General features: G+C 45.2%; 1 protein-coding gene across 14 annotated transcripts in view; it reads right to left on the minus strand.

The window, feature by feature from the left end:
• LOC118378319 (neurexin-3b-like) overlaps window positions 1-24,271 on the minus strand; it is a 778,567-nt gene that overhangs the window by 307,652 nt on the left and 446,644 nt on the right. The window contains exon 1 of one of the 14 annotated variants that reach the window (XM_052524152.1): window positions 555-1,423. The exons of the other annotated variants lie outside the window; for them this stretch is intronic. Coding sequence (XP_052380112.1) covers window positions 555-864 — 310 coding nt within the window. The 5' untranslated portion in view covers window positions 865-1,423. Of the gene's footprint in view, window positions 1-554; window positions 1,424-24,271 lie in introns of those variants that run through there. 14 annotated transcript variants of the gene reach the window in all.

Here is a 24,271-nt window from a genome sequence, read left to right on the forward strand (position 1 = left end):
CTCTCTCAGTAAAATCATAGCTAATTATCCTGACGACTGTATCACAACAACGCCACTCCGCTGTCTGACACTTATCTCTCGTTACCACTGTTTAATCTGTCATGGGAATGAGAGATCCAGAGGGAGGGGGAGAGAGGAGAGAGAGAGGGATCATCATCTCTAGAGAAAGCTTTCTGCCGGACCGGAGAAAAAGAGAGGGACAGAGGGATCGAGAGGAAGGGGGAGAGAGGAAAGAGAGAGGGACAGAGGGATCGAGAGGAAGGGGGAGAGAGGAAAGAGAGAGGGATCATCACAGTCTCTAGAGAAAGCTTTCTGCCGGACCGGAGAAAAAGAGAGGGACAGAGGGATCGAGAGGAAGGGGGAGAGAGGAAAGAGAGAGGGACAGAGGGATCGAGAGGAAGGGGGAGAGAGGAAAAAGAGAGGGACAGAGGGATCGAGAGGAAGGGGGAGAGAGGAAAGAGAGAGGGATCGCCACAGACATTAAAAAACGATTCCGCTCTCTTCTGCTCAGTCGGATGGAAGGATAGAGGGATAGATAGAGAGATGGGACTCACCGTGTCCACCCCGTAGCGAGGCATGGCCAGGGAAGTGGTAGATGGAGGCAGGGGCAGCATTAGTAGGGTGGTGCCTGGTCCCCTGGGTGTGGTGGTGGGGGTCAGGCCCAGGGTGGGGTTGTGAGAGGGGGGCGAGGGGCAGTGGTGCTCCTTCGTCAGGGGTGGCCGACAGGACCTGGAGGTCAGCAAAAGAGGAGCCCCAGGCAGACCCCACCACCACCCACCCCACAGCCAGGACCAGGGCACTCATCCAGGGGTAAGACCCCCAGCTACAGCCCCAGCCCTGGAGCTTCCCAACAGGCCGCATCATGGTCAGCTAAACCTCCCAACACAACACCCGGTGGTCTATAGAGAATAGTGCAGGCAGAAGTAGAGATCTCTGGGTTGTGAAGACCCCATGGAAACAAAAACTAAAATAACACGAAATCACCCCAGTGAAAAATCCAAACAAAGCGTGGCTCAGTTTTCCTTCTTTGTCTCTTTTCCTTGTCTCCTTTCCTCGACTCCTTCCTCCTGGTATAAATTGACCCCCTGTAGCTCACAGCAGCTCCTAGTTATTCAGTTAGTAACTCAATCCATATTTTTAGGTCTTTTTATGCCCATGCTGCGAGTGTGTGTGCAGTTAGCGAGCGCAGAAGAGTGTGTGTGTGCAGTTAGCGAGCGCAGGAGAGTGTGTGTGTGTGCAGTTAGCGAGCGCGGGAGAGTGTGTGTGTGTGTGTCGTCGTCACCTGGAGTGTATCCCCAACACCCCCTGTCACCTAGGTGCTGAGAGAGCGTGATGAGACGGGAACGACCTGCACCACTGGCTACAACGCGCTGCGCTTCACTCTGCACTTCTCCTCTGCTCTAGCAAGCCACAGATACAAAGACACAGACGTGGCAATACGAGAGCGAGAGAGAGAGAGAGAGAGAGAAAGAGAGAGGGAGAGCCCCACACACACTGTCAGCTCTCCTCTCAACTCTTACCACCCTGTGTTCACTGCTCAGCAGTGCAGACTGGCTTGCCTTCTCTGCTCTCACTGCTATCACAATCTCTGTCAGTATTGTGAATTCTGCCTTACCTAGAGACTAAAGCCTTTTCTCTCTGTGAATCCTGTTTCTATTTTCTCATCCTTTTCTTTTCTTCCCAGGGAGAGAAGTGCAGCAGTCTGGGTTGTTAACCCTGGGAACCTCCAACTGATAGCTCTTAGTATTACTCCACAGGAGAAACAGAATGAGACGTACAGACATCGAGAGAGAGAGAGCTACTGAAAAAGAGAGAGGGAGGGTGGTAGAGAGCTACAGATGAAGACAGAGAGAGAGGGAGGGTGGGTGGTAGAGAGCTACAGATAAAGACAGAGAGAGAGGGAGGGTGGTAGAGAGCTACAGATAAAGAGAGAGAGGGAGGGTGGTAGAGAGCTACAGATAAAGAGAGAGAGGGAGGGTGGTAGAGAGCTACTGATAGAGAGAGAGAGGGAGGGTGGTCGAGAGCTACTGATAGAGAGAGAGAGGGAGGGTGGTAGAGAGCTACTGATAGAGAGAGAGAGAGGGTGGTAGAGAGCTACTGATAGAGAGAGAGAGGGAGGGGGAATGATGCAGAGGGAGAGAGAGGATGAGAGTAAAAGGGGCTCAGGTGAAACTAAGCGAAGATGATGGGACATAGAGAGGAGAAAAAAAAGAGGAGGGGAGAACTCACAATTGGGCCAGCCTATGGAAATGTCCCCCCAGCTCAGAGCAAATCAGGGAGGCCGGGCACATACTGCAGAGGAGTGAGATGTCTTTAGTCATGGGGAGGACAGATGGAGGGAGGGAAAAAGGGATGGAGAGAGGGAGGAAGAGCGAGAAAGGGAGAGGATGAGAGTGAGTAGGGGCGGAAGAAAGCGAGGATGGAATGGAGAGACGGGATGGAATGGAGAGAGACAGGATGTGAGAGAGAGAGAGAAAAAGGAAAGAGGCACAAGCGATGCCTGTGTTTTTCTATCCCTGGGAGGACATTTCCTGATGCAGGTTGGATGTTCCTAAAAGCCTATTCAAGCAAAGCTATAACTTCAGGCATTATACACACTTCTAAAGATATGGTGAATTTGAAAGAGTGAGCGAGAGAAAGAGAGAGAGCGAGAGAGTGCAAGAGAGAGAGAGAGAGATAGAGAGACAGAGCTCCTCTTGTCTCAAATACAAATGACAAGAACAAAAGCCTCTACTCCCCTTTCTGTCAATCAAAGTGTTTCTGAAGGGAGAGAAGCAAAATGGGTTTTGAATAAAAAGCTAAAAGCTTCTATCATAGATGCACACAGTAACCGAGTGCCATTTAATATTAAACCAAAACAACTTCATGAACAACAAACAGTTTTCAAGTGCTGCTCTATAGTGGTTTTTAAATGAAGCACTGGAGAGAGGTAATACATTGATGTGACAACCATTTATTTGATTTATTTAACTAAGGCAAGTCAGTTAAAAGAACACATTCTTATTTACAATGACGGCCTACCCTCACACAACACAATGCCACAGATGTCTCAAGTTTTGGGGGAGTGTGCAATTGACATGCTGACTGCAGGAATGTCCACCATAGCTGTTGCCAGAGAATGTAAAGGGTAGAGAGGTAGAGCAATACCGTAACTCAGTCAAATCTTGTAAATTATTGCATATTTGCGTTTATATTTTAGATCAGTGTAGGCATATGCTCCTCTTTCTTTCTGTACCTACAGTAGATTTCAGTGAACAACAGACAAAAACTGTATATGTAATCTTATCAAAGTACAATGAACAAGGCAGACTTTGAGTTGAGAGAATGAAGGAAATTCTCTCTACAGCAAAAGTTGAGCACTATTTCCATGTAGAAATATGCACAGTATCAAGGCTGTGACTTTACTGTCTGAGTCAATGGAGAAAGCTCCAGACCACAGTCATAGACAGCACACAGAACACCCATAGATGGGTGTTGTCTATGGGTGTTGTGGGTGTTGTCTTTGGGTGTTGTGTGTGTTACAACACCCAAAGACACCACCCACAACACCCATAGACAACACCCACAGCACCCATAGACAACACCCACAACATCCATAGACAACACCAAAAACACACATAGACAACACTCACAACATACATAACACCAATACACAACACTCAACACCCGTAGACAACACACATACACACATCAACACACCAAAAATAGACACACCCTTGTCCTGCAAACATGCAGACACACACAATTAAAAACACAGTTTGCTGATTGTAATCACCTCTCAGTTAACAGCTTAATTCTGGCACAACATCTGTAATGAGTGACTTCCTACAGACATTAAATGTGTCATGACTCTCTCTCCTTGGTGAGGGTCAAATGTGCCACGTTTTTTATGTATTTTATTTCACCTTTATTTAACCAGGTAGGCAAGTTGAGAACAAGTTCTCATTTACAACTGCGACCTGGTCAAGATAAAGCAAAGCAGTTCGACACGTACAACGACACAGAGTTACACATGGAATAAACAAACATACAGTCAATAATACAGTAGAAAAATAAGTCTATATACAATGTGAGCAAATTAGGTGAGAAGGGGGGTAAAGGCAAAAAAAGGCCATGGTGGCGAAGTAAATACAATATAGCAAGTAAAACACTGGAATGGTAGATTTGCAGTGGAAGAATGTGCAAAGTAGAAATAGAAATAATGGGGAAATAATGAAATAAATAATAATATTTATAAATAAATAAATACAGTAGGGAAAGAGGTAGTTGTTTGGCCTAAATTATGGGTGGGCTATGTACAGGTGCAGTAATCTGTGAGCTGCTCTGACAGCTGGTGCTTAAAGCTAGTGAGGGAGATAAGTGTTTCCAGTTTCAGAGATTTTTGCAGTTCGTTCCAGTTATTGGCAGAAGACAACTGGAAGGAGAGACGACCAAAGGAGGAATTGGTTTTGGGGGTGATCAGAGAGATATTCCTGCTGGAGCTTGTGCTACAGGTGGGTGCTGCTATGGTGACCAGCGAGCTGAGATAAGGGGGGACTTTACCTAGCAGGGTCTAGTAGATGACCTGGAGCCAGTGGGTTTGTTCGACAAGTATGAAGCGAGGGCCAGCCAACGAGAGCGTACAGGTCGCAGTGGTGGGTAGTATATGGGGCTTTGGTGACAAAACGGATGGCACTGTGATAGACTGCATCCAATTTATTGAGTAGGGTATTGGAGGCTATTTTGTAAATGACATCGCCGAAGTCGAGGATCGGTAGGATGGTCAGTTTTACGAGGGTATGTTTGGCAGCATGAGTGAAGGATGCTTTGTTGCGAAATAGGAAGCCAGTTCTAGATTTAACTTTGGATTGGAGATGTTTCATGGGAGTCTGGAAGGAGAGTTTACAGTCTAACCAGACACCTAGGTATTTGTAGTTGTCCAGAGTAGTGATGCTGGACGGGCGGGCAGGTGTAGACAGCGATCGGTTGAAAAGCATGCATTTAGTTTTACTTTTATTTACTGTAAGAGCAGTTGGAGACCACGGAAGGAGAGTTGTATGGCATTGAAGCTCGTCTGGAGGGTTTTTAAAGAAATCAGCTCGGCACATGGCTGACAGATAGCCAGATCCCCCTCTCTCCCACCAGAGGAGTTGGGTCGTAAACTTTCTCTCTCTAACCCTGCAGTATTGAGAAGTTTAAAATGCTTTTGTTACCGAGAGACTCTTGCCACAAAAAACTTCAACATCAAACAATGGACACTGGGACAATATACTTTAACATCCGAACGTTGGGAATGATGAGAGATGGAATATGGAAAATGAATGTCTATTTAGTGATGTCATTAAAATGGTCAGAAAGACGTTATAACGGAAACATTGTAATGTTAAACCTCTTGAGTGTAGGGGGCAGTATTTTGATGTTTGGATGAAAAACGTACCCAAATGAAACTGCCTATTTCTCAGGCCCAGAATCTAGAATATGCATATAATTGTCAGATTATGATAGAAAACACTCTAAAGTTTCCAAAAATGTCAAAAATATTGTTTGTGAGTATAACAGAACTGATATTGCAGGCGAAAACCTGAGGAAAACCCAACCAGGAAGTGCTGTTTTTCCTGAAAGCTCTCTGTTCCATTGCATGCCTTCCCTCCATTTAAAGGGATATCAACCAGATTCCTTTTCCTATGGCTTCCACATGGTGTGAACAGTTTTTAGACATAGTTTCAGGCTTTTATTCTGAAAAATGAGCGAGAAGGATCACATCGCGTCAGTGGATGGCTGGGTGCCAGCAGAGTTTTGCATGCGCAACAGCTTGGAGCAGACATTTTCTCTCGCTCTCCTATTGAAAAAGATACGGTCCGGTTGAAATATTATCGATTATTTATTGTAAAAACAACCTGAGGATTGATTATAAAAAACGTTTGACACGTTTCTACAAACTTTACGGATACTATTTGGAATTTTCGTCTGCCCTGTCGTGACCGCTCGAGCCTGTGGATTTCTGAACAAAATGCGCCAACCAAATGGAGGTATTTTGGATATAAAAATAATCTTTATGGAACAAAAGGAACATTTATTGTGTAACTGGGAGTCTTGTGAGTGCAAACATCCGAAGATCATCAAAGGTAAGCAATTAATTTTATTGCTTTTCTGACTTTCGTGACCAATCTACTTGGCTGCTAGCTGTTTGTAATGTTTTGTCTGCTGAGAGATGTCCTAACATAAACGCTTGGATAGCTTTTACTGTAAAGCTTTTTTTAAATCTGACACGCCAGGTGGATTAACAACAAGCTAAGCTGTGTTTTCCTATATTGTTGTGATTTCATGAAAATTCAATATTTTAAGTAATTTAATTTGAATTTGGCGCTCTGCAATTCAGCGGACGAAAATTTGACGAAAATGATCCCCGCTAACGGGGTGGGTGCCCCAAGAAGTTAAGAGCTTTCATACTGCATATATCAGATTTACAGCTAAATGTTGTATGATTAAATATGAAACTATTTTTTAAAAGATAGAAATGTGATATTAGCTTTCTAAATGAGAATTGTGTTTTGTGCAAACTTGTGACCAGTCAGTAGCCACACCCAAGTGAGCTCAGAGTTTGCGTCAACATGACAGAACAACCTCCAAGGCCAGAGTGCTTAAAAGGACTCGCTAACGAATTTACATTAGACCAAAACATGCCAAGTTGCTGCCGGCATTTAAAGTGGTCCTAGATGTACCCTGAATAATCAACCATCGAGACCAGAGAACATGAGGCCGTGGCCCACACATTGAAATGGTTAGAAACTTTGTGAAACCAGCCCAAAGCATCTGCAGTCTGCAGCTGTGCATGTAAAGTAGTCTAGGACATTTGACCAAAGACGAGAGGGAAGAACAGATCCCGCTGAACACCGGGTGGTGCATCTCTATTCTAACAAACACTCAAGAAAGAAGGAATCCTACAAATAAGGACATTGTGACTTCTGGTGGACAACCAGTGACTTACATCAAACCACTTCCCATAGAACCATCAAGTTCAACAGGTAGACGACAAAGACATCTATGCATAAATATATACATTGCATTTCTTTTCCGAATGAGCGGTCGTTCATGTGCAAAGTATTCATATTCCCGTGAGCGTGGCTTCCAAAAGTATGTACGATAAGTTGACTCTCTTTGTCTAACCCCACTCCGTACATACCTGGCAGAGTAGCCTAGTGGTTAGACAGTTGGACTTGTAACCACAAAGTTTGCAAAATCAAATCCCAGAGCAGACAAGGTAAAAATAAGAATTTGTTCTTAGCTGACTTGCCTAGTTAAATAAAAAGTATCCAAATGGTCAGGCTTTTTTTTTGTCCACTGGGGACCTGTTTTCATTGTATTATGTATGCTATCAATAACCTATGATGTGTATGTTTACGTATTCTGTGTGATGATTAATTTGTTTGTAAATAAATAATTATGCCAATTTGTGGATCGCTGATATATCACACTTAGGTTAGGGTTCGTGCAGATATCCATGGATTATTCTAACGTTCAGAATGAGACTGATTAATTAATAATTTACTGTTTTGATGAGGTAATAATTGACTGTTTTTGATGAGGTAATTACAATTAATAATTGACTGTTATTGATGTAAGAGATATTTAGATAGTATTTAGAGTTTAATTATGGAGATAGTAACTAGGTAAACAACTGTTCCCGTGGTGCCCCAAATTCCTAATGAGTTAATTGTTACATGTTTAATTTAATTGAGTAATAATTAAACATAATAGGTAATTATTCGATAAATAGCAGTCATCACATTAATGATAGTCCCGTCAGGACGAATGATATATGTTATAAGCAATATTCCATAAACCTTCATTGAGATTACTAAATTATGTGGAACTGGAGGTGAGATAAGAAACACCTCATAATATATGTATTTCCTGTCAAATGAACAGATTGGTGTTGCACACAGTTCAGGTATCAGTGTGAAGGAGCTCTCTCTCTCTCTCTCTCTCTCCTCTCTCTCTCTCTCTCTCTCTCTCTCTCTCTCTCTCTCTCTCTCTCTCTCTCTCTCTCTCTCTCTCTCTCTCTCTCTCTCTCTCTCTCTCTCTCTCTCTCTCTCTCTCTCTCTCTCTCTCTCTCTCTCTCTCTCTCTCTCTCTCTCTCGATCTTTCTCTCTCTCTTTCAGAAATCAAATCTGAAAATCACATCAGGGTGCCAAGACTGACTTTTAACTGGGAATCCGACATTTTGGATACTGTTCTGCACGCGCGCACTCACACACAAATATACACTCACACACAGATACACACTCACACACAGATACACACTCACACACAGATACACACTCACACACAGATATACACTCACACACACACACGTGCAACTGCTGCAGGTTTAGTTTCTACAGCTGTCGGTGCATAAGCCAGTGATCGGTGAAACGATTCATCGAAAATCCTAACTGATGTTAGTATTCGATTACTTGCGAGAGAGAGACAGATAGAGAGAGGGAAATAGGGAGAGAGAGAGAATGAATTAATCTGAATTAAATGATCCATGTGACATTGCTACATACACGTATACAGCCTAACATGTGACATTCTTAATGTAATAAAAATTACACTTTGTGTACACCATGCAAAAGACAGAGTAGCTTGCTGTTTTTGTGGGCAATCACACTGGCATTACAGTCAAAGGCTCCACAGCCTAGTCCTAAATATTTCAAAAACTTAAAGCATTGTAATTGGGACAAATCATTCACTAAACCCTAAACCTCAACTTAATCTTGTAATAAATAATGTGGAAACTGATTAAGTTGAGCTGACTAAACTGCTTGGAGTAAACCTGGATTGTAAATGGTCATGGTCAAAACATATTGACACAACAGTAGCTAAGATGGAGAGAAGTCTGTCCATAATAAAGCACTGCTCTGCCTTCTTAACAGCACTATCAACAAGGCAGGTCCTACAGGCCCTGGTTTTGTTGCACCTGGACTACTGTTCAGTGGTGTGGTCAAGTGCACAAAAAATGACTTAGGAAAATTGCAGGTTGCTCAGAACAGGGCAGCTGGACCTTGGATGTACACAGAGAGCTAATATTAATAATATGCATGTCAATCGGTACTGGCTCAAAGTGGAGGAGAGTTTGACTTCAACACTACTTGTATTTATGAGAGGTATTGACATGTTGAATGCACCGCGCTGTCTGTTTGAACTACTGGCACACAGCTCGGACACCCATGCATACCCCGCAAGACATGCCAAGAGGTCTCTTCACAGTCCCCAAATTCAGAACAGACTCTGGGTGCGCACTGTACTACATAGAGACATGACTACATAAAACTCTATTCCACATTAAGTAAATGACGCAAGCAGTAGAATTACCTTCTTTTGGCTCTGGGCAGTATTGAGTAGCTTGGATGAATAAGGTGCCCAGAGTAAACTACCTGCTACTCATTTGCCCAGTTGCGAATATATGCATATTATTAGTAGATTCGAATAGAAAACACTCTGAAGTTTCTAAAACTGTTTGAAATATGTCTTTGAGTATAAGACAACTCATCTGGCAGACAAAAACCTGAGAAGAAATCCAACCAGGAAGTGGGAAATCTGAGGTTTGTAGTTTTTCAACTCATTGCCTATCGAATATACAGTGTCTATGGGGTCATATTGTACTTCCTAAGGTTTCCACTAGATGTCAACAGTCTTTAGAATGTTGTTTGATGCTTCTACTGTGAAGTAGGGGGGAATGTGGGCCGAATGTGTCAGAGGTTGCATTCCATTGCATTTCTACAGACAAAGGAATTCTCCAGTTGGAACACTATTGAAGATTTATGTTAAAAACATCCTAAATATTGATTCTATACTTCGTTTGACATGTTTCTACGGACTGTAACGGAACTTTTTGACTTTTCGTCTGGACCTAGTGAACACGCCTCATGAATTTGGATTACTGGGCTAAATGTGTGAACAAAATGAGGTATTTGGACATAAATTATGGACTTTATCAACAAATCAAACATTTCTTGTGGAACTGGGATTCCTGGGAGTGCATTCTGATGAAGATCATCAAATGTAAGGTTTATCTAAAGTTCCATGCATAACAGTTGTATATTTTATCTATGTTTATTTCTGTAAAGTGATGTGGCTCTCTGCAAAATTACCAGATGTTTTTTGAAGCAAAACATTACTGTATGTAACGCACCAATGTAAACTGAGATTTTTGGTTATAAATATGAACTTTATCGAACAAAACATACATGTATTGTGTAACATGAAGTCCTATGAGTGTCATCTGATGAAGATGATCAAAGATTAGTGAATAAATGTATCTCTATTTTAAATAACTGTGTTTTTCTGTGACTAGGTGCAGACCTAACATAATAATTTGGTGTGCTTTCGTCGTAAAGCCTTTTTGAAATTGGACACTGTGGTGGGATTAACAACAAGTTTATCTTTAAGGAATTTTAATTATGAGATTTCTGATGTTTTGAATTTGGCGCCCTGCACTTTCACTGGCTGTTGTCATATCGATCCCTCTAAGCCATAAGAAGGTTTACTATTAGAGAAAAAAAACAGATACAATACACCTAATGGAACAGTGGGGTCTGTGAGGCAACACAAACATAGCCACAGACACATGCATAAACACACACACACAAGATAACATACGCACTATACACACGCGTACACATGTACTTTGTACTGTAGATATGTGGTAGAGGTGGAGAAGGGGCCTGAGGGCACACAGTGTGTTGTGAAATCTTTGAATGTATTGTATTTTTAAATTGCATAAACTGACTTAATTTGCTGGACACAAGGAAGAGTAGCTAATGTGGACCTTTAATAAATACAAATACAGCCTAGCAGGTAATGTGAGATATTTCAATGCAAAATGGAATTCAAATTATGAAGGGAAGGTACCTTAATAAGAAGGAGTAGACGAGAATGCGGCTGTTGTTGAATCTGAATGGAGTTGCTGTTGTTGACAACGACGGAGAGCGAGGCTAAAAATCCTCAATGAGCCTAGTTGGCTAGTTGGCTAACTTTGCTGGCTGACATAGCTAGCTTCTTTACATCAATTTGATGAAGTCAAGACAGGTACCACCAGATGTTATGATAGATACTGTAACCGAGACACTAACACTCTCTAACTCGCTTCTGTTTTCTGGTACATATACAGTCAATGAACTAAGCAAACTAGACCCAACTGCTAATGCTTTAGTCCTATGGGACAGCCACCCCTTTAAGCAGACCAGAACTGTGAGAAACACTCGATTATAACTGGCCCGAGTGGGACATCTTCATTTATCCACCATCTTTGGATATCCTATGGCAGAAAAAAGTTAGTCAAACTAGTTTGAGTTTGGCTACTTTCTCCCCCCCCCCTTCCGTCTCACAAAACTGACCCCTGCCCTTCCCCCTCCCTGTTGCAACAAGTGCTATTTAGAAAAAGTTTCACAAAAACACATGTACTGTACTTCAACTATCCGAATATACCAAAACATTCCTTGATATTATTTGAATAGTGACATTTTATTTAAATGCCCATCCCTAGTCTATGCATCCTGCTACTAGCGCAACGAATCACCAGATCTTCAGAACTCAATCTCGTATTCCCTGAGCTCTGACTTATAAGCATCTTATTTTAGACAGGCCTCGTGGTGACTTATCCAATGAGCATCTTATTTTAGACAGGCCTCATGGTGACTTATCCAATGAGCATCTTATTTTAGACAGGCCTCGTGGTGACTTATCCAATAAGCATCTTATTTTAGACAGGCCTCATGGTGACTTATCCAATGAGCATCTTATTTTAGACAGGCCTCATGGTGACTTATCCAATAAGCATCTTATTTTAGACAGGCCTCATGGTGACTTATCCAATAAGCATCTTATTTTAGACAGGCCTCATGGTGACTTATCCAATAAGCATCTTATTTTAGACAGGCCTCATGGTGACTTATCCAATAAGCATCTTATTTTAGACAGGCCTCATGGTGACTTATCCAATAAGCATCTTATTTTAGACAGGCCTCATGGTGACTTATCCAATAAGCATCTTATTTTAGACAGGCCTCATGGTGACTTATCCAATAAGCATCTTATTTTAGACAGGCCTCATGGTGACTTATCCAATAAGCATCTTACTTTAGACAGGCCTCATGGTGACTTATCCAATAAGCATCTTATTTTAGATAGGCCTCATGGTGACTTATCCAATAAGCATCTTACTTTAGACAGGCCTCGTGGTGACTTATCCAATAAGCATCTTATTTTAGACAGGCCTCATGGTGACTTATCCAATAAGCATCTTATTTTAGACAGGCCTCCTGGTGACTTATCCAATAAGCATCTTATTTTAGACAGGCCTCGTGGTGACTTATCCAATAGGCATCTTACTTTAGACAGGCCTCGTGGTGACTTATCCAATAGGCATCTTACTTTAGACAGGCCTCGTGGTGACTTATCCAATAGGCATCTTACTTTAGACAGGCCTCATGGTGACTTATCCAATAAGCATTTTACTTTAGACAGGCCTCGTGGTGAGCTGGTAATTAACACTCTTCAGAATCAGTTAATTAGAGTTTTGATTTCACTGAGGTGAGACAGCTGAAGTACCTCTAGCTCTGTGTGTGTGTGTGTGTGTGTGTGTGTGTGTGTGTGTGTGTGTGTGTGTGTGTGTGTGTGTGTGTGTGTGTGTGTGTGTGTGTGTGTGTGTGTGTGTGTGTGTGTGTGTGTGTGTGTGTGTGTGTGATTGTGTGTTTGTGTGTGTCTGTAGTACTGTACAATATGTGGAACCAGTACATGCAAGGCTGTGAATGCCACCTGCGGGTCTTAAATGTAAGAGAGAGAGAGGAGGGCGCAGAGGGACTTACAGTCCTGTCTGTGTGGCAGGAAGGTTATTGCCTGGAGTGTGCAGTCAGTGAGTGAATGATGATTGAAAGCTATGTTATTTTATTCATAAGAACTATTTCTACGAAGGGAGGCACATCCCGTCCAATGTACATTGAGTAAATGGTGATTGAAAGCTGGATGCTTTTATGTAGTTACATTTTAATGTAACTAAATGTGATCTAAAATGTAATCTACGTAATCCCTAAATGTAATTACTTATCACGAGAGGGCCATAAACAATACCTATTAATGCTGCATACTTCAAGAAAGGTTGAAATCTCACCTTTCTGGTAAAAATAGTTATGAATTGCTGAGGTGTAGTCACTTTTGAGGACACAAGCTCAAATACACAAATATGGTTTTTAAAAATGAAATATTGTATATGATGTATTTCCTATTCAACAAAACTGTGTGAATAAGGCTTGGCATTACTTAGATGCTTTCTAAATATAGTATAATACAATTATAAAATGAATAACTAAAATATTTCACCTTCCATATAACTGTCAAATTCATATTAGTACGTTTAGTGTTCCAGAAAATGTGCATATTTTCTAAAGGTTTCTCTTGATCAAAACATCTGCCCCCACTGCTGTGAGTCACACAGAGCTCTAGCTTAGCTTCCTGAACTCTTTAGGAACTCGCCTTCCACATATTCATCTTGTCTGTCTATGACAAACCAAAATGATTTTTTGTTTAAAATGAAAATATATATATATATATTATAGATTAATGGCTATAAATAATTATCTGAATGTGATGGAGTGATGAAACCACTCTCCTGCTGTGTTATGATGTACAGGCATATGCTTTGTCTGTGGTTGTGATGCTGGGTCAGGGTTCAGCCAAGAGTTGATGGACAGTCAGAAGAGCGAATTAAATGATCCCAGCTTCAACTGGTTTCATATTTCACATCCTATGTCACACAGGCTCAAAAAAAAGATATGCCGTCCAGAGAACCACGCAGGTCCCCTGAACAGGGGACGTTACATCTAAGAGGTTAGGAGAGACCTATTCTATGAGTGGTGATTGAAATTCACCTTTAATAGGGGATGTATATCCTACTGCCACAATTGTCTCTGATAGTGACTGGGTGACATTAACATCAACATTGAGATGTTAAACATTTTACACTATAGTCTCTGATAGTGAACAGAGTTGAATTGGAATAAATATGAGGAGGAGAGGAAAGTTCCCTCCTTTTCCACTGGGCCATTGTGATATTTCAATTTCAAAACGTCCGCATACAAACGGAAACAAAACGTATCCTTGTTTGAAGTGGCTGCTTTTAAAAGAGATATTTAGCAGAAGGGAGATAAAGAAGTAGAATAACATTCTGGGGCATCTGGAGTAGGATAACTAAGACACAGGAGAGGAATGAGAGATGTTCGTATCCCACAATATCTACAGCAATACAGTAAACATCATTTAAATCCACCACAGCCATCACACTCTGTAATGTCACACAGACACAGACACAGACTGGGGAACAGACTGTCAAACTATCCTCCCTCACCTAGAGAAGTCATGAAACCACTAGAGTCCTGACTTACGACTTGGTAGATCAGTTAGCCATACATAACATCACACATCTCCAAAGGGATGGAACTAAATATTGTGTAGCAATGGTGATTAAGTGAACTACACACTTGTGTTGACTAAAGCTTGACCGAGACTTGATGCATCACGTTTGTTTCCAATGCTATTGATGGTTTGCTACCCGGCTCTTCAAACATAAAAATGTAACATGAATTCCACTAACACGTAAAACTGCCTGTTTTCAAACTGACACAGGAAACAAGGCCATCCGTTTGACAGATATGATCAACCATATAATGAAAAGAAACCAAGAACCTGGAGCCGATAAACGCATGGTCCTATCAGCAAGCTGAGCCGATAAACGCATGGCCCTATCAGTAAGCTGAGCTGATAAACACATGGCCCTATCAGTAAGCTGAGTTGATAAACACATGGTCCTATCAGTAAGCTGAGCCGATAAACACATGGTCCTATCAGTAAGCTGAGCCGATAAACACATGGTCCTATCAGCAAGCTGAGCCGATAAACACATGGTCCTATCAGTAAGCTGAGCCGATAAACACATGGTCCTATCAGTAAGCTGAGCCGATAAACGCATGGTCCTATCAGCAAGCTGAGCCGATAAACACATGGTCCTATCAGTAAGCTGAGCCGATAAACACATGGTCCTATCAGTAAGCTGAGCCGATAAACGCATGGCCCTATTAGCAAGCTGAGCCGATAAACGTATGGTCCTATCAGCAAGCTGAGCCGATAAACGCATGGCCCTATCAGCAAGCTGAGCCGATAAACGTATGGTCCTATCAGTAAGCTGAGCCGATAAACACATGGTCCTATCAGTAAGCTGAGCCGATAAACGCATGGTCCTATCAGTAAGCTGAGCCGATAAACGCATGGTCCTATCAGCAAGCTGAGCCGATAAACACATGGTCCTATTAGCAAGCTGAGCCGATAAACGCATGGCCCTATCAGCAAGCTGAGCCGATAAACGCATGGTCCTATCAGCAAGCTGAGCCGATAAACGCATGGCCCTATCAGCAAGCTGAGCCGATAAACGTAAGTTCCTATCAGTAAGCTGAGCCGATAAACGCATGGCCCTATCAGCAAGCTGAGCCGATAAACGTATGGTCCTATCAGTAAGCTGAGCCGATAAACGCATGGCCCTATCAGCAAGCTGAGCCGATAAACGCATGGCCCATTCAGCAAGCTGAGCCGATAAACACATGGTCCTATCAGCAAGCTGAGCCGATAAACGCATGGCCCATCAGCAAGCTGAGCCGATAAACACATGGTCCTATCAGCAAGCTGAGCTGATAAACGCATGGTCCTATCAGCAAGCTGAGCCGATAAACGTATGGTCCTATCAGTAAGCTGAGCCGATAAACGCATGGTCCTATGAGCAAGCTGAGCCGATAAACGTATGGTCCTATCAGCAAGCTGAGCTGATAAACGCATGGTCCTATCAGCAAGCTGAGCCGATAAACGTATGGTCCTATCAGCAAGCTGAGCCGATAAACGTATGGTCCTATCAGCAAGCTGAGCCGATAAACGCATGGTCCTATCAGCAAGCTGAGCCGATAAACGCATGGTCCTATCAGCAAGCTGAGCTGATAAACGCATGGTCCTATCAGCAAGCTGAGCCGATAAATGTATGGTCCTATCAGCAAGCTGAGCCGATAAACGCATGGTCCTATCAGCAAGCTGAGCCGACAAACGCATGGTCCTATCAGCAAGCTGAGCTGATAAACGCATGGTCCTATCAGCAAGCTGAGCCGATAAACATATGGTCCTATCAGCAAGCTGAGCCGATAAACGCATGGCCCTATTAGCAAACTGAGCCGATAAACGCATGGTCCTATCAGCAAGCTGAGCCGATAAACGCATGGTTCTATCAGCAAGTTGAGCCGATAAACGCATGGCCCTATTAGCAAGCTGAGCCGATAAACGCATGGCCCATCAGCAAGCTGAGCCGATAAACGTATGGTCCTATCAGCAAGCTGAGCTGATAAACGCATGGTCCTATCGGCAAGCTGAGCCAATAAACACATGGTCCTATCAGCAAGCTGAGCCGATAAACGCATGGCCCAATTAGCAAGCTGAGCCGATAAACGCATGGCCCTATTAGCAAGCTGAGCCGATAAACGCATGGCCCTATCAGCAAGCTGAGCCGATAAACGCATGGTCCTATCAGCAAGCTGAGCCGATAAACGCATGGCCCTATTAGCAAGCTGAGCCGACAAACGCATGGCCCTATTTGCAAGCTGAGCCGATAAACGCATGGCCCATCAGCAAGCTAAGCCGATAAACGCATGGCCCATCAGCAAGATGAGCCGACAAACGCATGGCCCTATTAGCAAGCTGAGCCGATAAACGCATGGCCCTATCAGTAAGCTGAGCCGATAAACACATGGTCCTATCAGCAAGCTGAGCCGATAAACACATGGTCCTATCAGTAAGCTGAGCCGATAAACACATGGTCCTATCAGTAAGCTGAGCCGATAAACGCATGGTCCTATCAGCAAGCTGAGCCGATAAACACATGGTCCTATCAGTAAGCTGAGCCGATAAACACATGGTCCTATCAGTAAGCTGAGCCGATAAACGCATGGCCCTATTAGCAAGCTGAGCCGATAAACGTATGGTCCTATCAGCAAGCTGAGCCGATAAACGCATGGCCCTATCAGCAAGCTGAGCCGATAAACGTATGGTCCTATCAGTAAGCTGAGCCGATAAACACATGGTCCTATCAGTAAGCTGAGCCGATAAACGCATGGTCCTATCAGTAAGCTGAGCCGATAAACGCATGGTCCTATCAGCAAGCTGAGCCGATAAACACATGGTCCTATTAGCAAGCTGAGCCGATAAACACATGGTCCTATTAGCAAGCTGAGCCGATAAACGCATGGCCCTATCAGCAAGCTGAGCCGATAAACGCATGGTCCTATCAGCAAGCTGAGCCGATAAACGCATGGTCCTATCAGCAAGCTGAGCCAATAAACACATGGTCCTATCAGCAAGCTGAGCCGATAAACGCATGGCCCTATTAGCAAGCTGAGCCGATAAACGCATGGCCCTATTAGCAAGCTGAGCCGATAAACGCATGGCCCTATCAGCAAGCTGAGCCGATAAACGCATGGTCCTATCAGCAAGCTGAGCCGATAAACGCATGGCCCTATTAGCAAGCTGAGCCGACAAACGCATGGCCCTATCAGCAAGCTGAGCCGATAAACGCATGGTCCTATCAGCAAGCTGAGCCGATAAACGCATGGCCCTATTAGCAAGCTGAGCCGACAAACGCATGGCCCTATTTGCAAGCTGAGCCGATAAACGCATGGCCCATCAGCAAGCTAAGCCGATAAACGCATGGCCCATCAGCAAGATGACCCGACAAACGCATGGCCCTATTAGCAAGCTGAGCCGATAAACGCATGGCCCTATTAGCAAGCTGAGCCGATAAACGCATGGTCCTATCAGCAAGCTGAGCCGATAAACGCATGGCCCATCAGCAAGATGAGCCGACAAACGCATGGCCCTATTAGCAAGCTGAGCCGATAAACGCATGGCCCTATCAGTAAGCTGAGCCGATAAACACATGGTCCTATCAGTAAGCTGAGCCGATAAACGCATGGCCCTATCAGCAAGCTGAGCCGATAAACACATGGTCCTATCAGCAAGCTGAGCCGATAAACACATGGTCCTATCAGTAAGCTGAGCCGATAAACACATGGTCCTATCAGTAAGCTGAGCCGATAAACGCATGGTCCTATCAGCAAGCTGAGCCGATAAACACATGGTCCTATCAGTAAGCTGAGCCGATAAACACATGGTCCTATCAGTAAGCTGAGCCGATAAACGCATGGCCCTATTAGCAAGCTGAGCCGATAAACGTATGGTCCTATCAGCAAGCTGAGCCGATAAACGCATGGCCCTATCAGCAAGCTGAGCCGATAAACGTATGGTCCTATCAGTAAGCTGAGCCGATAAACACATGGTCCTATCAGTAAGCTGAGCCGATAAACGCATGGTCCTATCAGTAAGCTGAGCCGATAAACGCATGGTCCTATCAGCAAGCTGAGCCGATAAACACATGGTCCTATTAGCAAGCTGAGCCGATAAACGCATGGCCCTATCAGCAAGCTGAGCCGATAAACGCATGGTCCTATCAGCAAGCTGAGCCGATAAACGCATGGCCCTATCAGCAAGCTGAGCCGATAAACGTATGGTCCTATCAGTAAGCTGAGCCGATAAACGCATGGCCCTATCAGCAAGCTGAGCCGATAAACGTATGGTCCTATCAGTAAGCTGAGCCGATAAACGCATGGCCCATCAGCAAGCTGAGCCGATAAACGTATGGTCCTATCAGCAAGCTGAGCTGATAAACGCATGGTCCTATCGGCAAGCTGAGCCAATAAACACATGGTCCTATCAGCAAGCTGAGCCGATAAACGCATGGCCCTATTAGCAAGCTGAGCCGATAAACGCATGGCCCTATTAGCAAGCTGAGCCGATAAACGCATGGCCCTATCAGCAAGCTGAGCCGATAAACGCATGGTCCTATCAGCAAGCTGAGCCGATAAACGCATGGCCCTATTAGCAAGCTGAGCCGACAAACGCATGGCCCTATTTGCAAGCTGAGCCGATAAACGCATGGCCCATCAGCAAGCTAAGCCGATAAACGCATGGCCCATCAGCAAGATGACCCGACAAACGCATGGCCCTATTAGCAAGCTGAGCCGATAAACGCATGGCCCTATTAGCAAGCTGAGCCGATAAACGCATGGTCCTATCAGCAAGCTGAGCCGATAAACGCGTGGCCCTATCAGCAAGCTGAGCCGATAAACGCATTGCCCTATTAGCAAGCTGAGCCGATAAACGCATTGCCCTATTAGCAAGCTGAGCCGATAAACGCATTGCCCTATTAGCAAGCTGAGCCGATAAACGCATTGCCCTATTAGCAAGCTGAGCCGATAAACGCATTGCCCTATTAGCAAGCTGAGCCGATAAACGCATTGCCCTATTAGCAGGCTGAGCCGATAAACGTATGGTCCTATCAGCAAGCTGAGCCGATGAACGCATGGCCCATCAGCAAGCTGAGCCGATAAACGCATGGCCCATCAGCAAGCTGAGCCGATAAACACAAGGTCCTATCAGCAAGCTGAGCCGATAAACGCATGGCCCATCAGCAAGCTGAGCCGATAAACGTATGGTCCTATCAGCAAGCTGAGCTGAGCCGATAAACACATGGTCCTATCAGCAAGCTGAGCCGATAAACACATGGTCCTATCAGCAAGCTGAGCCGATAAACGCATGGCCCTATCAGTAAGCTGAGCCGATAAACGCATGGCCCTATCAGTAAGCTGAGCCGATAAACGCATGGCCCTATCAGTAAGCTGAGCCGATAAACGCATGGTCCTATCAGCAAGCTTAGCCGATAAACGCATGGCCCATCAGCAAGCTGAGCCGATAAACATATGGTCCTATCAGCAAGCTGAGCTGATAAACGCATGGCCCTATCAGCAAGCTGAGCCGATAAACATATGGTCCTATCAGCAAGCTGAGCCGATAAACACATGGTCCTATCAGTAAGCTGAGCCGATAAACGCAAGGTCCTATCAGCAAGCTGAGCCGATAAACGCATGGCCCATCAGCAAGCTGAGCCGATAAACGTATGGTCCTATCAGCAAGCTGAGCCGATAAACACATGGTCCTATCAGCAAGCTGAGCCGATAAACACATGGTCCTATCAGCAAGCTGAGCCGATAAACGCATGGCCCTATCAGTAAGCTGAGCCGATAAACGCATGGCCCTATCAGTAAGCTGAGCCGATAAACGCATGGCCCTATCAGTAAGCTGAGCCGATAAACGCATGGTCCTATCAGCAAGCTTAGCCGATAAACGCATGGCCCATCAGCAAGCTGAGCCGATAAACATATGGTCCTATCAGCAAGCTGAGCTGATAAACGCATGGCCCTATCAGCAAGCTGAGCCGATAAACATATGGTCCTATCAGCAAGCTGAGCCGATAAACACATGGTCCTATCAGTAAGCTGAGCCGATAAACGCATGGCCCTATCAGTAAGCTGAGCCGATAAACGCATTGCCCTATTAGCAGGCTGAGCCGATAAACGCATGGCCCATCAGCAAGCTGAGCCGATAAACGTATGGTCCTATCAGCAAGCTGAGCCGATAAACGCATGGCCCATCAGCAAGCTGAGCCGATAAACGCATGGCCCATCAGCAAGCTGAGCCGATAAACACAAGGTCCTATCAGCAAGCTGAGCCGATAAACCATGGCCCATCAGCAAGCTGAGCCGATAAACGTATGGTCCTATCAGCAAGCTGAGCCGATAAACACATGGTCCTATCAGCAAGCTGAGCCGATAAACACATGGTCCTATCAGCAAGCTGAGCCGATAAACGCATGGCCCTATCAGTAAGCTGAGCCGATAAACGCATGGCCCTATCAGTAAGCTGAGCCGATAAACGCATGGCCCTATCTGTAAGCTGAGCCGATAAACGCATGGTCCTATCAGCAAGCTTAGCCGATAAACGCATGGCCCATCAGCAAGCTGAGCCGATAAACATATGGTCCTATCAGCAAGCTGAGCTGATAAACGCATGGCCCTATCAGCAAGCTGAGCCGATAAACACATGGTCCTATCAGCAAGCTGAGCCGATAAACACATGGTCCTATCAGTAAGCTGAGCCGATAAACGCATGGCCCTATCAGTAAGCTGAGCCGATAAACGCATGGTCCTATCAGCAAGCTGAGCCGATAAACGCATTGCCCTATTAGCAAGCTGAGCCGATAAACGCATGGCCCTATTAGCAAGCTGAGCCGATAAACGCATGGCCCTATCAGCAAGCTGAGCCGATAAACGCATGGTCCTATCAGCAAGCTGAGCCGATAAACGCATGGCCCTATTAGCAAGCTGAGCCGATAAACGCATGGCCCTATTTGCAAGCTGAGCCGATAAACGCATGGCCCATCAGCAAGCTAAGCCGATAAACGCATGGCCCATCAGCAAGATGAGCCGACAAACGCATGGCCCTATTAGCAAGCTGAGCCGATAAACGCATGGCCCTATCAGTAAGCTGAGCCGATAAACACATGGTCCTATCAGCAAGCTGAGCCGATAAACACATGGTCCTATCAGTAAGCTGAGCCGATAAACACATGGTCCTATCAGTAAGCTGAGCCGATAAACGCATGGTCCTATCAGCAAGCTGAGCCGATAAACACATGGTCCTATCAGTAAGCTGAGCCGATAAACACATGGTCCTATCAGTAAGCTGAGCCGATAAACGCATGGCCCTATTAGCAAGCTGAGCCGATAAACGTATGGTCCTATCAGCAAGCTGAGCCGATAAACGCATGGCCCTATCAGCAAGCTGAGCCGATAAACGTATGGTCCTATCAGTAAGCTGAGCCGATAAACACATGGTCCTATCAGTAAGCTGAGCCGATAAACGCATGGTCCTATCAGCAAGCTGAGCCGATAAACGCATGGTCCTATCAGCAAGCTGAGCCGATAAACACATGGTCCTATTAGCAAGCTGAGCCGATAAACACATGGTCCTATTAGCAAGCTGAGCCGATAAACGCATGGCCCTATCAGCAAGCTGAGCCGATAAACGCATGGTCCTATCAGCAAGCTGAGCCGATAAACGCATGGTCCTATCGCAAGCTGAGCCAATAAACACATGGTCCTATCAGCAAGCTGAGCCGATAAACGCATGGCCCTATTAGCAAGCTGAGCCGATAAACGCATGGCCCTATTAGCAAGCTGAGCCGATAAACGCATGGCCCTATCAGCAAGCTGAGCCGATAAACGCATGGTCCTATCAGCAAGCTGAGCCGATAAACGCATGGCCCTATTAGCAAGCTGAGCCGATAAACGCATGGCCCTATCAGCAAGCTGAGCCGATAAACGCATGGTCCCTATCAGCAAGCTGAGCCGATAAACGCATGGCCCTATTAGCAAGCTGAGCCGATAAACGCATGGCCCTATTTGCAAGCTGAGCCGATAAACCATGGCCCATCAGCAAGCTGAGCCGATAAACGCATGGCCCATCAGCAAGATGACCCGACAAACGCATGGCCCTATTAGCAAGCTGAGCCGATAAACGCATGGCCCTATTAGCAAGCTGAGCCGATAAACGCATGGTCCTATCAGCAAGCTGAGCCGATAAACGCATGGCCCATCAGCAAGATGAGCCGACAAACGCATGGCCCTATTAGCAAGCTGAGCCGATAAACGCATGGCCCTATCAGTAAGCTGAGCCGATAAACACATGGTCCTATCAGTAAGCTGAGCCGATAAACGCATGGCCCTATCAGCAAGCTGAGCCGATAAACACATGGTCCTATCAGCAAGCTGAGCCGATAAACACATGGTCCTATCAGCAAGCTGAGCCGATAAACACATGGTCCTATCAGTAAGCTGAGCCGATAAACGCATGGTCCTATCAGCAAGCTGAGCCGATAAACACATGGTCCTATCAGCAAGCTGAGCCGATAAACACATGGTCCTATCAGTAAGCTGAGCCGATAAACGATGGCCCTATTAGCAAGCTGAGCCGATAAACGTATGGTCCTATCAGCAAGCTGAGCCGATAAACGCATGGCCCTATCAGCAAGCTGAGCCGATAAACGTATGGTCCTATCAGTAAGCTGAGCCGATAAACACATGGTCCTATCAGTAAGCTGAGCCGATAAACGCATGGTCCTATCAGTAAGCTGAGCCGATAAACGCATGGTCCTATCAGCAAGCTGAGCCGATAAACACATGGTCCTATTAGCAAGCTGAGCCGATAAACGCATGGCCCTATCAGCAAGCTGAGCCGATAAACGCATGGTCCTATCAGCAAGCTGAGCCGATAAACGCATGGCCCTATCAGCAAGCTGAGCCGATAAACGTAAGTTCCTATCAGTAAGCTGAGCCGATAAACGCATGGCCCTATCAGCAAGCTGAGCCGATAAACGTATGGTCCTATCAGTAAGCTGAGCCGATAAACGCATGGCCCATCAGCAAGCTGAGCCGATAAACGTATGGTCCTATCAGCAAGCTGAGCTGATAAACGCATGGTCCTATCGGCAAGCTGAGCCAATAAACACATGGTCCTATCAGCAAGCTGAGCCGATAAACGCATGGCCCTATTAGCAAGCTGAGCCGATAAACGCATGGCCCTATTAGCAAGCTGAGCCGATAAACGCATGGCCCTATCAGCAAGCTGAGCCGATAAACGCATGGTCCTATCAGCAAGCTGAGCCGATAAACGCATGGCCCTATTAGCAAGCTGAGCCGACAAACGCATGGCCCTATTTGCAAGCTGAGCCGATAAACGCATGGCCCATCAGCAAGCTGAGCCGATAAACGCATGGCCCATCAGCAAGATGACCCGACAAACGCATGGCCCTATTAGCAAGCTGAGCCGATAAACGCATGGCCCTATTAGCAAGCTGAGCCGATAAACGCATGGTCCTATCAGCAAGCTGAGCCGATAAACGCATGGCCCTATCAGCAAGCTGAGCCGATAAACGCATTGCCCTATTAGCAAGCTGAGCCGATAAACGCATTGCCCTATTAGCAAGCTGAGCCGATAAACGCATTGCCCTATTAGCAAGCTGAGCCGATAAACGCATTGCCCTATTAGCAAGCTGAGCCGATAAACGCATTGCCCTATTAGCAAGCTGAGCCGATAAACGCATTGCCCTATTAGCAGGCTGAGCCGATAAACGTATGGTCCTATCAGCAAGCTGAGCCGATGAACGCATGGCCCATCAGCAAGCTGAGCCGATAAACGCATGGCCCATCAGCAAGCTGAGCCGATAAACACAAGGTCCTATCAGCAAGCTGAGCCGATAAACGCATGGCCCATC

Source organism: Oncorhynchus keta, chromosome 8, assembly GCF_023373465.1.
Source record: "Oncorhynchus keta strain PuntledgeMale-10-30-2019 chromosome 8, Oket_V2, whole genome shotgun sequence".
NCBI lineage: Eukaryota > Metazoa > Chordata > Actinopteri > Salmoniformes > Salmonidae > Oncorhynchus > Oncorhynchus keta.